This window comes from Vulpes vulpes, chromosome 8 (assembly GCF_048418805.1).
Source record: "Vulpes vulpes isolate BD-2025 chromosome 8, VulVul3, whole genome shotgun sequence".
Taxonomy (NCBI): domain Eukaryota; kingdom Metazoa; phylum Chordata; class Mammalia; order Carnivora; family Canidae; genus Vulpes; species Vulpes vulpes.
Genome location: NC_132787.1, coordinates 16,397,484 through 16,413,417, shown reverse-complemented (window position 1 = coordinate 16,413,417; position 15,934 = coordinate 16,397,484). Strand labels below are relative to the sequence as shown.

Sequence of the window (15,934 nt, the reverse complement as noted above, 5' to 3'; positions counted from 1 at the left end):
GGGATACAAATACCTGGATTTGGGGGCATTGTGGTGAATAATTATTGACAAAGTCCCTGCTCTCATAGCTCTTACATCTAGTGAGGGGAAAATAGCCAATAAGCAAACACATGAATAGGTTGTGATAAACACTTTTCAGCTGATTAACACAGGGTTATGTGAGTGGGACTAGGTGGCTACTTTAGATTGAATGATGAGAGAAAGCTTCTTACAGAGATGAAATTTAGATTGCGATCCTAATGAAGAAATGGCAATGTGAACAAGGAGAAATGCATTTGAAAATGCAAAAACCCTAAAGCAGGACCCAGCTTGAGGTGGTTAAGAAACAAAAATGCCAGGGAAGGGAGCCTCTTGGGTGAGTAGGAGAAAGAGAGATTATGAGCTCTTTAAGGGAAGCAGGAATCAAGGTACATGGGATTCTATTAGCCCTGGTAAGGATTTGACAATCATTAGCATTTAGGTGGTATGTTGGAAGCCAAAGGCTTGAACAAACTTGCCTTTGAAGTGAGTGGACAGGAAAAGGAGAGGCTCAATACAGATTTGGAAGAGTCAACATTTAGAGGTTAAGCAGAGAAGGATGGGGAGAAATTCAGAAGGGACTGCAAAGAAGTAACCAATGAGGTTAGTTTAGATGTCTGGAAAGCCAAAAGGAGGAAGTGTTTCAAAAAGGAGGGAGTGGTAAATGCTGTTGAAGAAGTGGAGTAAGAGGAAAGCACAGATGTGCTGAATTCAGTGGCAACATGCAAGTCATTGATAACTTTGACAAGAGCAGGTTCAGTGCCCCTCAGAATGGAGTGAAGATAAATATGATATGAGGAAGGGTGCTCATGGATATAGAAATAGGAATACGCTTTGACGTGGATGGAACTGGAGGATATTATGCTGAGTGAAAGAAGTCAATTGGAGAAGGACAAACATTATATGGTCTCATTCATTTGGAGAATATAAAAAATAGTGAAAGGGTATAAAGGGGAAAGGAGAAAAAATGAGTGGGAAATATCAGAAAGGGAGACAGAACATGAGAGACTCCTAACTCTGGGAAACGAACTAGGAGTGGTAGAAAGGGAGGTGGGTGGGGTGGGGGTGACTGGGTGACGGGCACTGAGGGGGGCACTTGATGGGATGAGCACTGGGTGTTATTCTATATGTTGGCAAATTGAACACCAATAAAAAATAAATTCAGATATACAGGTCAAGGAATACAGATATAAAGGTCAAGTTTTGTTCGTTTTCAGGGCAGAATCTATTATCTTTAAACTGTGTACAGTACTAGACCAGATGGACTTCATAGGTATATTCAGAGCATTCCATCCTAAAGCAACAGAATACACATTCCTCTCGAGTGCACATGGAATGTTCTCCAGAATAGATCACATACTGGGTCACAAATCAGGTCTCAACTGGTTCCAAAAGATTGGGAACATTCCCTGCATATCTTCAGACCACAGTGCTTTAAAACATGAACTCAATCACAGGACGAAATTTGGAAAGAACACGAATACGTGGAGGCTAAAGAGCATCCTACTAAAGAATTAATGGGTCAACCAAGAAATTAAAGGATTAAAAAAATTCATGGAAACATAAGAAAATGAAAACACAACTGTTCAAAACCTTTGGGATGCAGCAAAGGCAATCCTAAGGGGGAAGTACATAGCACTACAAGCCTTTCTAAAGAAACAAGAAAGGTCTCAAATACATAACCTAACCTTACACCTAACAGAGCTGGAGAAAGAACAGCACATAAAGCCTAAACTCAGCAGAAGAAGAGAATTGATAAAGATTAGAGCAGATTAGAACACCTAACAGAGCTGGAGAAAGAACAGCACATAAAGCCTAAACTCAGCAGAAGAAGAGAATTGATAAAGATTAGAGCAGAAATCTATTCAACCAAAAGAATAGTAGAATAGATCAATGAAACTAGGAGTTGGTTCTTTGAAAGAATTAATAAGTTTGATAAACCCCTAGCCAGACTCACCAAAAAGGAAAGAGAAAGGACCCAAATAAATAAGATCACAAATGAGGAAGGGGAAATAACAACCAGCAGCACAGAAATACAAACAATTGTAAGAACATATGAGCAACTATATGCCAACAAATTAGGCAATCTGGAAGAAATGGATGCATTCCTAGATATGTATAAACTACCAAAACTGAACAGGAAGAAATAGAAAACCTGAATAGACCATAACCAGCAAGGAAATTGAAGCAGTAATCAAAAATCTCCCAACAAACCAAAATCCAGGGCCAGATGGCTTCTTAGGGAAATTCTACCAAACATTTAAAGAAGAATTAATACCTATTCTTCTGAAGCTGTTTCAAAAAATAGAAATGGAAGGAAAACCTCCAAACCTATTCCATGGGGCCAACATTACCTTGATTCCAAAACCAGACAAAGACCCCACAAAAAAAGGAGAATTACAGGCTAATATCCCTAATGAACATGGATGCAAAAAATTCTCACCAAGATACTAGACAATAGGATCCAACCATACATTAAAAAGATTATTTTCTGGGGATCCCTGGGTGGCTCAAAGGTTTGGTGCTTGCCTTCGGCCAGAGGCATGATCCTGGAGTCCGGATATCAAGTCCCACGTCGGGCTCCCTACATGGGAGCTTCTTCCCTCGGCCTGTGTCTCTGCCTCTCTCTGTGTGTGTGTGTGTCTCTCATGAATAAATAAATAAAATCTTTAGAAAAAAAAGATTATTTTCCATGACCAAGTGGGTGGTTCAACATCAACAAATCAGTATGACACATTAATTAAAAAAAAAAAAAGAACTATTTGATCCTCTCAATAGATGCAGAAAAAGCATTTGACAAAATACAGCATCCTTTATTTAAACTCTTCACAGTATAGAGATAGAGGAGACATACCTCAATATCATAAAAGCCATATATGGAAAAGCCCTCAGTGAATATATCATTCTCAATGGGAAAAACCTGAGAGCTTTTCTCTTAAGGCCAGGAACACATCAGGGATGTCCACTATCTCCACTGCTGTTTAGCATAATACTAGAAGTCTAGCCTCAGCAATCAAACAACAAAAAGAAATAAAAGGCATTCAAATTGGCAGAGAAGAGGTCAAACTCTCATTCTTCACAGATGACATGATACTTTATGTGGAAAACCCAAAAAACTCCACCCCAAAATTGCTAGAACTCATACAGGAATTCAGCAAAGTGGCAGGATATAAAATCAATGCATAGAAATCAGTTGCATTTCTTTACACTAACACTGAGTTAGAAGAAAGAAAAATTAAAGAGTCAATCTCATTTACAATTGCTCCAAAAACGATAAGATACCTAGGAATAAACCTAACCAAAGAGGTAAAGGATCTGTATTTAGAAAACTATAGAATACTCATGAAAGAAATCAAGGAAGATACAAAGATATGGAAAAATGTTTCATGCTCATGGATTGGAAAAACAAATATTGTTAAAATGTCTATGCTATCTAGAGCAATCTATACATTCAGTGCAATCCCTATCAAAATACCATCAGCTTTTTCCCCAGGGTTGGAACAAATAATCCTAAAATTTGTATAGAACCAGAAAAGACCCCGAATAGCCAAAGGAATGTTGAAAAAGAAAACCAAAGCTGGTGGCATCACAATTCCAGACTTCAAGTTCTATTAGAAAGGTAATCATGAAGACAGTACAGATAGACACATAGATCAATGGAACCCTAGAAATGAACCCTCAACTCCATGATCAATCATTAATCATTAATAAAGTGGGAAAGAATATCCAATGGAAAAGACACAGTCTCTTCAATAAGTGGTGTTGGGAAAATTGAACAGCCACATCCAGAAGAATAAAACTGGACCATTTTCTTACACCATACACAAAACAAATTCAAAATGGATGAAAGACCTAAATCTGAGACAGAAAACCATCAAACCAAAAGACACAACTAAAAGACAACCGACAGAACAGAAGATATTTGCAAATGTCTTATCAGATAAAGGGCTAGTATCCACAATTTATAAAGAATTTATCAAACTCAACACCCAAAGAGCAAGCAATCCAGTCAAGACATGGGCAGAAGACATGAGCAGATATTTCTCTAAAGATATACTAATGGCCAATAGACACATGAAAAAATGCTCCACATCACTTGGCATCAGGGAAATATAAATAAAAACCACAATGAGATAGCACCTCATACCAGTCAGAATGGCTAAAATTAACAAGTCAGGAAATGGCAGATGTTCATGAGAATGCAGAGAAAGGAAAACCCTCTTATACTATTGGTGGGAATGCAAGCTTGTGCAGCCACTCTGGAAAACAGGATGGAGATTCCTCAAAAGGTTGAAAATAGAGCTACCCTGCAGTTGCTGGGTTCAGCAATTGCACTCCTGGGTATTTACCCCAAAGATACAAATGGAGTGATCTGAAGGGGCACCTGCTCTCCAATGTTTATAGCAGCAACGTCCACAATAACCAAACTATGGAAAGAGCCCAAATGTCTACGGATAGGTGAATGGATAAAGAAGATGTGGTATACAGTGGAATACTACTCAGCCATAAAAAAAAAAAAAAAACAAAAAAAACAAAACAAAACGAAATCTTGCCCTTTGCAATGACATGGATGGAACTAGAGGGTATTATGCTAAGTGAAATAAGTCAATCAAAAAGGCAATTATCATATAATCTTACTCATATGTGGAATTTAAGAAACAAAACAGAGGATCATAGGGGAAGAGAGGAAAAAATAAAACCAGATGAAATCAGAGAGGGAAACAAACCATGAGACTCAATCATAGGAAACAAACTAAGTGCTGTTGGAGGGGAGGGGGATGGACCATCACGGAGGGCTGGGAAACTGGGTGATGGACATTAAGGAGGGCATGTGATGGTAATGAGCAGTAGGTAATATATAAGACTGATGAATCACTGACCTCTACCTCTGAGACTAATAATTAAAAAATAAAATAAACTCTGTACAGTAGATTGGAAGACACTAATGAAAATGAGAATAGGAATAGGAACCACACCACCTTGCCTTCTTCTCCCTTCCCCACACAACCACTAGAAGGAAATGGGAGTCAAGAGTTTTGGGAGGGAAGGAAAAACTGAAAATAGGAAAACCAGCAAAGCAAGAAACTTACTACATTGTGGAAAGAGTATGACCACTAGTGCTTAAGACTTCTCTGAATTTGAGATTCAGGACTTTTTTGTTTTTTTAATTGGCCCCTCCTACCAGACACCATTCTAATCCAGGAAGCAACCCCTAGAAGTGGTTCCCCCTACAGGAAAAGAAGTAGACATGAAGAAATAAATAGACTTGGCCAAGATTAGTAAGTGTTGGAGTTTAGCTTTGTGCATATTTAGCTTTGGGCATGCAAGGCAGAACAGGCCTTATGATCAAGAGAGAGGGAATGAAATGTGTTTGCAAGGGAGTGTGTGACAACAGTGGAATTGAAGCTGGACAAGGAGAGAATTGAAGACCCAAGGTCATAAATAATGAGCAAATTGGAGATCAGAGTTGGAAGAATGGTTGGTTTAGGAGAACTGGAAATGATTTGGAAGAATAGGAGGTTTGGTTATTGGTGACAACAACACAGAGTGAGTGGCTGACATGGGAAAGAAGAGCCGATCACCCAAGCTGAGGTTGAGGAACTGGGAGGTCAGTGCCTGTCCCATGGATCTGTCATCCAGAAGCCTCATCCTTCTTTCCTTGCAAAAAGAGAAACTCAGAGCCTTGTGCTTGTGGAATCCTCAGATAAAGTGTGTGCTTGTCCTTGGGCATGGAGAGTTAGGGCAGTGCAGGCAGCAGTGTCAGCAAGCTCCCTTGGGTTAAAGTGTCACCCCTTTCCTCCCTATCCTCCACCCCTAAATGTTCCTCAGCTAACCAGGGCCAGGGATTCTTGACCCCAGGGCAGAGAATTCTTGGCTGGGGGAAGCAAAGAGAACAATGGTCCACTCCTCTCATCAACAAAAGAAGTGTTAGTTTTGGGCCAAGTAAAGGAAAATAAAGTAAGCAAAGTCTCTGGCAGTGGCAACTCTCTGGGAGAGACGTGAGGCATACCCAATCCATTCCCATCTCTAGCTTACTCCACTTAGACCAGTGTTGCTGTCTTCCTTTACTCCACAGATCAGAATTCCAACTTTGACTATCCAAATTACTCCTACCTAAGAATTATTTATAAGTCACCTCACTAACTCTGACATTCACTTTGTTACAAATGTCTTTTCTTCTTACAGCTCAGTTTAGTTACCTTTACCCTTACTCTTCTTTTTTTTCTTCATTTCTGTGTCAGTCATTCTAACTGCAATATCCCTCAACATTCCTTGTATTCCCTCACTTTGGGCTCTTGGACCAGCTGCTCAGCCCATTGTCTGTGGCTCTTTCTTCTTACAGCCCACCCTGTCTGCTCTCTGCAGGGTCACTTGCCAAAACATAGATCTGATCACATGGCTGCTTTGCTTGAGAGACTTTGATGGTTCTCCAAATTATTTTGTTTAACATAGAATTTCCTGCAAAATTGTCTCGAGTTACTTTGCTTCAACCACACCAAACTGCACTGTTTTTTAAACCACAGCCCAGTTAAGAACTTTAAAGGTTCTAAGCACTGAAAACATTATGGGTCCTCTCCTATCCCCTAGATGAACATTAGTCTGTAATTTAACATTTTCTCATATGAAATAATGTTGAACTTAGACATAAGCTGGAAAAAATTGGCTATTTTCTAGATTTTTGTGAATTTCTCTTTCTCTCTATCCGTGCTTTATCCTCACTGATCCCCCAAGGAAATAGTTTGACTATTGGATGTTTTAACACTGCCCTCAACACAAGTATGACTCTGCTTTTGTTTCAGAAGTTTACTTCTGACTGCACAGTCTGTCCTCTATCCATTTTGTTAACTCTACTTGTCCTTCAGGGTTCTGCTCAAATGTAGCTTCCTTTGTAAAGCTTTTGCTGACTCACCCAAGAGTAATTGATTGTTCAGCCTTGTGGTGTGAATCTCTGTGATGGCGCTTGTTCTGTTGTGTTAAGGTAAATTATTTACGTGCCTGGCATCACTGCTTCTATCCCCACATTAGTTACATCATTAAATCCTCACAATTACCACATAATGTTAAGTATCAGGATCCCCATTTTATAGATAAGTAAATTGGAGAGTCTGTTGCCCATCTCACACAAGTGGTTTTTAAGACCTAATGTGACAATTAATATAATTAACTTATAAAAGACTAAGTTATATAACTAGAAGACATTATTTTTATACATTACTTTGGTGTGGTAACAGATTTTACCTATATTTTCTTCTTGCCAGTAATAGAATTTATTATTTCCACATAAAGAAATCCTTTTAATATTAATTAAAATAAAACTAAGAATGCTGCTATCCTCATATGCAGTGCAAATAATGAGGATAGTCTACCCCAAACATTTCAGGTTCATCTGTTCTTCCTGAAGAGAGGCTGGGGCTCAGGTCTTTGGAGGTGAAAGGCTAAAAGCATTCTGGGGTTATGCCTTTTTCTTCCCTTTCTCATCTGCTTTATTTTTCTTACTCTCATTATTTTTATGGGGGTTTTTAGTAAAACTCAGCACCCTTCTATAAACCCAGGAAGAAAAAATTGTAGTAGATAAATGTGTGATGAGTGGCACAAAAAAAAAAAAAAAAAAAAAAACAGGAGTAGTATTTTAAATTTATTATGGAAACAAAGAACATTGCCCATAGAACATAAACTTTGGCAGTTCAAAAAACAAGGACTTCTAGCAAAATTCGTAAGACCAGTTTTCTTTCTTTGGGCCTTGTGTCTGTTTTACCGTTAGCTGGTCTTTCAACTTAATCAGTCACTCAGCCACGCTGTTCCTTTCCCTTAATTAGCATCAGGAGTTTTCATTAGCTATTTTATGACTTGTTTGTTAGGGATCCTCATTAGCTTTGCTGTGACCTTAAATTTGTTTGACATTTACTATCTCACTATATAAGGTTTTATGGTTAATTCTCAGTGTATACAAGCTAGGCTTCTGGTCATTACATTTTTTACAATGTATACATTCACATTTTATAGAATCTCTTGTATCTTAACATTTTTCTTCACAATTTTATGTAAATGACTGGCATCCAACTTATCAGGCTTCTTCATATCTTTATGCAAGTGAATATGGAAAACTAAATATATATCACTCAGTTAATGGTAAGTTTTTTAAGAAATGGAAAAATATTATATTAAGGTTTCATGTTTCTGCAAAATAAAAGAACTTAATGAAATGTTGTAAATTGGCTTTATAGCCAAACTCTGTTTTTCATTCTATACTTAGTGGGCACATATGCTCAGAGTATTGTCCAAGGGCCAGAGAATAAAGTAAATTTTCTGCCTCCAAGTTTCTGGACTACATAGTAAAGAAGAATTATAACAAATGTAGTTATTTCAAAGATTTAGGTATGTTTTATTTCAAAGTGTGTTATTCTCCCTTAGTTCCCCACTCTAAAACAGTACGAGAAAAACCCATCATCCCAGCAATCATATTCTTCTTTAAATTTTGTATTAACCATTTGTATTTTTGTTTTGTTGTTCATTCCATGATTATAAGAGCTTAAAATTTGCTAGGTGTTAGGGACACATTGATTAAAATACAGAAAAGGTTCATTATGCTCAGATCAAAAAGGAAATTTAATAAATATAAAAAATGCAAAGAAGGTAAGTGAATGGTTTCAAGTAATGGTTAGTGATTCTCTTTCAACAGTTATTTTTTGAGTACCTACCATATGCTAAATGCTGATATAAAAGGTAAACCTTGTAGGGTGAAGGTCAGGGAGCTATCTCATCTTTGCTGTTCAGGGTAAGACCACTCTAAGGAGATGACATTTGAATTGAGATCTAAATGACAAATAGAAGCAGAAGAGTTTTTTGACCTGGGTCCTAAGAGTCTGTGGATAGAATTCAGGAGACTTAGTGGGATGCTTGGATGGGAAAAATACTTACATTTCTGTTTTCACTAGACTCAGACTGAAATTTAACATTTTCTTCCATTTGAGTGAATCCTATTTGACTACCTCAGCAGTATTAGCATTACCTGTTACTTTGTGATCAACATTTTCATACCGTATCTCAGTTTTTGCAGGTATTTTGAAATATCTTCATTGCTTTGAAATTAGGGTATTTCTTAGATCTGCCACTAAATAATTAATACATTGTATTAATAAGGAAGCACACATAATTACAGTATCGATTATATATTTCTATATAATCACCCCAAACAATACCCCATGATTCTGTGGATCAGACAGTTTAGTTGTACTTAGCTGGGCAGTTCTTATGGATTTGCCCAGGGTCAGTCACATGGCGCCTCTCACGTGGCAGCTCACCTGAGCCAAATAGTCCAAGAAGTCTCACTCCCATACTTGGCAGTTGGTGCTGAGTGTGGGCTGGGCCACATGACTCCAGCAGGCTATCCTAGCTTCTTCATATATGGCAGTGTTCCAAGAGAGGAAGAGCTGCCAAGTCTCTTGAGGCCAAGGCTCAAGGGTCCCACTCACCTCTACCACCTTCTGTGGGTCAAAGCAAGTTAGAGGCCTGCTCAGTTTGAGAGGAGACTCCCAGAGAAGTATGATTAATTTGAGACCATTACTATGATAAACTACCTGATTACCATATCATAATTTTTAAAAGATTGTATTAACTTAATTTTAATATAATATAATATAATCCTTTGTAATCCCAACTTTTATGCCAAAGAATTAAACTGACATCAGACAGATAAATGAGAAGAAAGCATACAAATCTATTTAATTTTTTTATGTGTACACAGGAGTCTTTAGAAGGAAAATACGGACCCAAAGAAGCCATTAGGCCTCAAAGCTTACACAAAGAACAATAAATTGTGGGGATGTGACAAGATATGATAAATTAGGCAAGGGGCAGTAAACTGTGGGACAGTGACTAGGAAATGTATGGAGAAACTCATGGAAGAACAGGGTTATTTTAGAACGTTTGTTTGTACAAATCCATTTTGGTGCCAACTCCCAGTGTTTGCTGGTAAGAACATTCTTCTCTTCTGGTACAGGGAGAGCACCTTTTCAGGGGCTGTTTTGTGTTCCACTTTTAGGTAGAAAGGGGGACGGCAGAAAGCCCTTCCTGCATCTCCTGTTTCTCGAGAGCCTGCAGCTCAGAATAATCGGTATGCCAAAGTGGCATATTTTGGGGTGGTGTGCTCTGAACCCTTTCACTTCCTTTAAAATACTATTCTGAGGGGCAGCCCAGGTGGCTCAGTGGTTTAAGCACCACCTTCAGCCCAGGGCCTGATCCTGGAGTCCTGGGACCGAGTCCCATGTCAGGCTCCCTGTGTGGAGCCTGCTTCTCCTTCTGCCTGTGTCTGCCTCACTCTGTGTCTCTCATGAATAAATAAATAAAATCTAAAAAAAAAAATACTATTCTGAGAAGAGCTTCATCACCTTTGCGTGTTGTCAAAGAGACCCATGGCGCAAAGAGGTTAAGAACCCCTGATCTGGAGGGAGGGACTTCTGTGAGGCAAAGTGCAAAGACTCAAGGCAAGAATGAGGTGGCAAGTCCAGCTTGGGGGAGAACACGAGAAAAGCTACTGAGGCTGAAGCGAGTGACCAAGGGCTGCCCAGAGGCAGGTCAGACCATGTGGCTAATTGGGAAACTTGGGGATGGACACTCCCCCCATCCCCCAAGAATATAGAAAGCTAGTATTGTATGCATACTAATCTATAATTTTCTTTTATATTTCATATGTTATAGCTATATTTTTCTTTTAGTATATAAAGCTCCTCATTTTTTTTTCTCACTCTTTTAAATAATTTTATAATGCTCATTAGAAAGACAAACCATGACAGATTCCTAACTCAGGGAAACAAAGGGTTGTGGAAAGGGAGGTAGGTGGGGGGATAGGGTAACTAGATGATGGACACTAAGGAGGGCACATGATGAGATGAGCACTGGGTGCTATGCTATATGTTGGCAAATTGAACTTAAATAAAATATTAAATACAAAAAAAAATTTATAATGCTCAATTCAATGGATGCATGAGAATTTATTTCATTGTTTCCCCAATAGCAAACATTTAGACTGTTTCCTGTTTTTTGTGTAAATATACATTTTTAAATTTTACTCTTTTATTTGCCTCTGTGGAAAACTCTTTAACAGTGATTTTTATAAAGATTTTATTTGTTTATTTGAAAGAAGACCACAAGCAAGGGGAGTGGGAGAGGGAGAAGCAGACTCCCCCCTGGGCAGGTTGCCCAATGCTGAGCTCCAACCCAGTACCCTGGGATCATGACCTGAGCTGAAAGCAGATGCTTAACTGACTAAGCCACAAAGGCTCCCCCTTTAATAGTGATTTTTAGATGTAGAATTGCTGGATCTTGTGTGTGTGCTTTTCAGAGTTTTGACAGACATCACTGCGTTGCCATTCAAAAGAAGGTGGTACTGACTTACATTCTACGAGCTGTTTTATTATTATCTTTAACCACCAAGATATTTGCACTTTATAAAGCCTAGAATAAGAAAGGTTTATATTGACTGTGTATTCTGTTGTTTCAGAACAATGAGATGGTGGAGCTACAGAGAATAAGGATGAAGGATGAAATCCGAGAATACAAATTCCGAGAGGCCCGCCTCCTTCAGGACTACACTGAGCTGGAGGAAGAAAATATCACATTGCAGAAACTCGTGTCCACATTAAAGCAGAACCAGGTGAGGTTCAAGAAATTTTTTAGTTACACTCCAGATGGAGCCACATCTTCTGACCACTAAGGTTAAATCTTCTTTTTATTTCACAGAAAATAACTCGTCAAAATTTGCCTTAATCTTCCTATGATATTTATGTACTGATTCCCAACCCTCCTATTTCAGCTAACATTTAAAAGGCAAGCCTAGAAGGATAATTTACAATAAAGCTTTGTTGGATAGGTCACTGGATCTTAGTTTATCTTTTAGCTCCGTGTTAACTTATTTTAGGCAGAAATGAAATGTACTGTAATCAATTTAACTTGACAACTTCTCATTAAAAGCAATCTTTCTCTCTCTTTCTCTCTCTTTCTGTTAATTACCTTTAAATCATAAAAAGAAAGGGATTATGAAATATAAATCAATAAGAACAAAATTATAAGAAAAAGATAGTATCTCTTTTTTTTTTCAGCTATAATGTGACCAAAAACATCACATTAGTCTACACTTAAATAATTTTTTTTTTGGTAGTGAGGCTTAGATAGCTTAATTGCTTTATTTATTTATTGTTTTATTGGTTTGCATTGTGGTTTGTTACAGTGAGTAACAAAAGTATGTAACTTAGTAAGTAAACTTAGAGACTAGCTGAGATATGTGCTTCTACTTCTACTCCCTTCCAAGGCTCTTATCTCTATCCAAAATTATTTTTGGTTTTGATAGGTACAAAGGTTAAAAAGGAAAAGAGAGAATCCAGAAGAAAAAAAGTGCATGTATTGACACAATTGAAATTTAATTTCTGATCACTGCCACTTCCTCCAGCTTTGGAGGGTTGGGGGGGAACAGGATGTTTGCCGGGGAGCACAAGGGGTGGTTTCAGACCATTAAAGAGTTACCAACATATCCCCCTCTGTTTATACCTCAGTCTTTCCCCCTTTTTTAAAACATTTTTATTTATGTATTCATGTGTGACACAGAGAGGCAGAGACATAGGCAGAGGGAGAAGCATGCTCCATGTAAGGAGCCTGATGCCGGACTCGATCCTGAAACCCCAGGATCACACCCTGAGCCAAAGACAGACACTCAGCGGCTGAGCTACCCAGGTGTCCCTCGGTCCTTCTCTTTTAAGCACTGCCTCACTGTGTGTTCTGAGGGCTAGCAATAATGTAGGCATCCCATGTCTCAGTTTGGGATCAATGAGCTCATGATGAAGAAAATCAGACTGAGAAGAATTTTTTAAGTATGCTTAAAAGCTTCTTAAGAAGGGTATTTTTTTTGTTGTTTATCTTTTTTAGTTACTGATGAAAAATGCAGAGGACTTGAATGTACTTGAAGTACAGATATTTGAAATGGTCATTATTCCCAATTCCTATAAATATTCTCCACTCCCTGCACAGGAGGAGTGTGACCAGATAGCCTTTTTGTAGTCTCCCATCACTGCATGTGGTAGACTGATTTACTCAGGAGGTTAATTTAGGCCAGTATAAGGTATTTTTAAAAGTCTGCCAAGGTATCCTGTGAGTATTCATTAACCCAGATGCAGTTTCTATGGGAATTTGTACTATTAGCCTAGCTGATTACTGTTTATGGTTTACCCATGCCCTTCCACCAGTAATTGAAATATGGAAATTAAATGTTTAACTCAGAAGTTTGAAAAAAAACAAAACAAACACATGAGAAAATGTATGCATCTCTTTAATTTTATTTTCTAGATATAATATGGTAATATTCCCAATTAAGTGTCTAATTAATTAACTTGAAATTATTTTCTGTACAAAGGGCCATTCTGGCTTATTTCCTGACAAATGGACACACTATAGTGGTGCAAGTCTTTCCCAATGAAGACAATGCTGGGTTTTGTTTTTTGGGTTTTTTCCTTACTATTGGCCTTTATTGAGAGGAGTTAGAATCCATCATAAACTCTTTCTAATTAATGAAGTGTTAAATATAATACTTAATGTACAAATGCCAGAGGGTTTTTTTTTTTCAAAGAGATGACAGTGCTTTCAATCTCAAAACTACTCTGAATGTTGCTTTGTACTGAAACTCCCTACACGAAGTATACTCCTGCCCCCTGAGTTGACATTTCTGAGTAGCCACGCTACTAACATTATAAAATGCTTGGTTCAAAGTACTAGAAGACTCTTTTTTTCCTGAAGTTCCATTTTTTTTAGGTATTTATTGATTATTTTCTAAATGACTGTTGTTTAATTAGCACTTCTTATTCTCTGTATAGTTTCTATATATTAGTTTGCTGGTTTTCTAGCCCCTTCAACTATATTATAGCATCTAGAACAGAGCCTGGCCATAGAAGGCATTAAATAAAGATCTGTTGAAAGAATCAGTAAATTGTTTTTTTCTTGCCTATATTTACTCTTTAGCTTAGAAAGAAAACTAAAATTTAAGATTATTGTAATTAACCAAAACAAGTTTTATTGTGATACTGAATATGAAATAAATATATGGTAACATCAGAGAGTTGACTGAAAATTTTAGCCACATCCCTCTTCTGCTGATTTGATTCTGGGTACAAAATAAATCAGGTCCAGTCTTACAAATACATTTTATACTTTTATACTATTTAAAACCAAAGTATCTGAAAGAAGTGTAGGAAGAAGCACCAGCCATAAAGAGAAGTCAAGTCAGCTGTCACTGACTTGCCCCATCAGAAAAACCCATTGATGAAGCAAAGCTATTTATTAGGCCTTTCCAGTAAGAGACCACCCACTTCAACAGAGCCTTGTAATGTTTCAAAATGGGAGGTATGGAAAGAGGGTGTTTATAGGATTTTAGAGTCTGAACTGGGTCTTACATGGTGGGAAACTGGTTGGGATAGATGAGTTTATGACATAATGGCTGTCAGTTGGGAAGCACAAGCACAACAAAGTAAGGGTCTTGACTTTGGTCTTGAGGAAGCTGTTTTAGTTGGGTCTCATCTTCTAAGAGCAAGTATTTCCCACAGGCAGCTAAGTTTTTTATGCCTAGTCTCAGTGTTGGTTAGCATAGGGTTAACAGGAAAATTTGCTTGGTCCCAGCGTTACCTCCAGGGCAGGAAATTATGTTAGCTTCAATTTCTAGAAGTACCTTCAGAGGTACTGGTGGGAGGTGGGGGAGATATAATAAGTTCTATGTCCCTAATATCTCACATACTAAACTACAGCACTCAATGTTTGTTATCTAACCATTGAAAACCTTTGTTAAAATTAATAATTCAATCATACTGATATTATGAAGAACATTTCCTCCAGGGATATGTTTCTATATCGGGAAATAATATCATAAGAGACCTAGGGAACATATTCATTTTAGTTTGATTTCATTTAACCTGTATTTGGGGAGTTTCTATGAAGCCATGTACTTTTTTTTTTTTTTTTTTTTTTTTTTTAGCCATGTACTTTTTTAAGGACAAAATATATAGTCATTGTCTTAAAGAATTTATAGTTCCAGGAGGGAAGGCAATAATAGACTCATAGCCATCCATGTAATTGCATATTAAAAGCTATGTGTTAGATTTGGCAATATGGGGCTAGATTAAGATCTTTAAACTTCCTAAACTCTGGAAAGATTATGATACTTACCCCAACTCTCATGTAGTGTAAGAGGAAAAAGTTACTAACCTATAAAGTTGCTGTAGGAATTGTACCAAAGTACTGATTTTTCTAATAGTGATGGTGATGCTATCTTAAAAATGTCAGACGTCAATTTTTTTTAAGAAGGCTCCACGCCCAGGATGGAGCCCAACTCAAGGCTTGAACTCACAACAGTGACATCAAGATCTGAGCTGAGATCAAGAGTCAGGTGCCCCCAGAAATCAGTTTTTAAGTGCCGTCTGTTTCTTGGTGCCTCCACTTTGTTGGGGCTGTAATCATATGATGCACCAGAAAGGAGTGATCTGTTTGCTTGAAAGGGTCAGTAAAAACTCCAGAATTAGGATCAGATTTTTGACATGAGTCTTGAAGTATGAATAAGAGTTTTCCAGATGACCACCTTTGCCAATGCAGAGAAACATGAAACAGCTGGGTGAATATTAGAAGCTTGAACCACATTTGAATCAGTAGAGAGAGTGAAGCTGCCCAGAGAAAGAGATCAGGTTTATACAAAGTTTACCATTAATTAAATATGAATTACAAATTTTTAAAAATCTGCAATGCAAACTAAATTAATGTCTTCAAGTCTAGCCCAGGAATTGGTAAGCTTTTTCTATAAAGGCCAGATAATAAGTATGTTAGGTTTTGTAGGCCTAATATATGTCCTGTCTCTTCCAACTACTCCACTCTGCTATTGTAGCATGAA

The 15,934-nt window shown here is 37.7% G+C and overlaps 1 protein-coding gene across 8 annotated transcripts in view; it reads left to right on the top strand.

Moving 5' to 3' along the window:
* Window positions 1-15,934, top strand: part of BICD1 (BICD cargo adaptor 1) — a 224,753-nt gene that overhangs the window by 149,810 nt on the left and 59,009 nt on the right. For all 8 annotated transcript variants that reach the window (XR_012002908.1, XR_012002907.1, XM_026000092.2 and 5 more), the window contains one exon: window positions 11,519-11,671. Coding sequence is in view for 6 of the 8 variants with exons in the window: in XM_026000092.2 (XP_025855877.1) it covers window positions 11,519-11,671 (153 nt within the window). In the remaining 2 variants the exon portion in view is untranslated. The remainder of the gene's footprint in view (window positions 1-11,518; window positions 11,672-15,934) is intronic.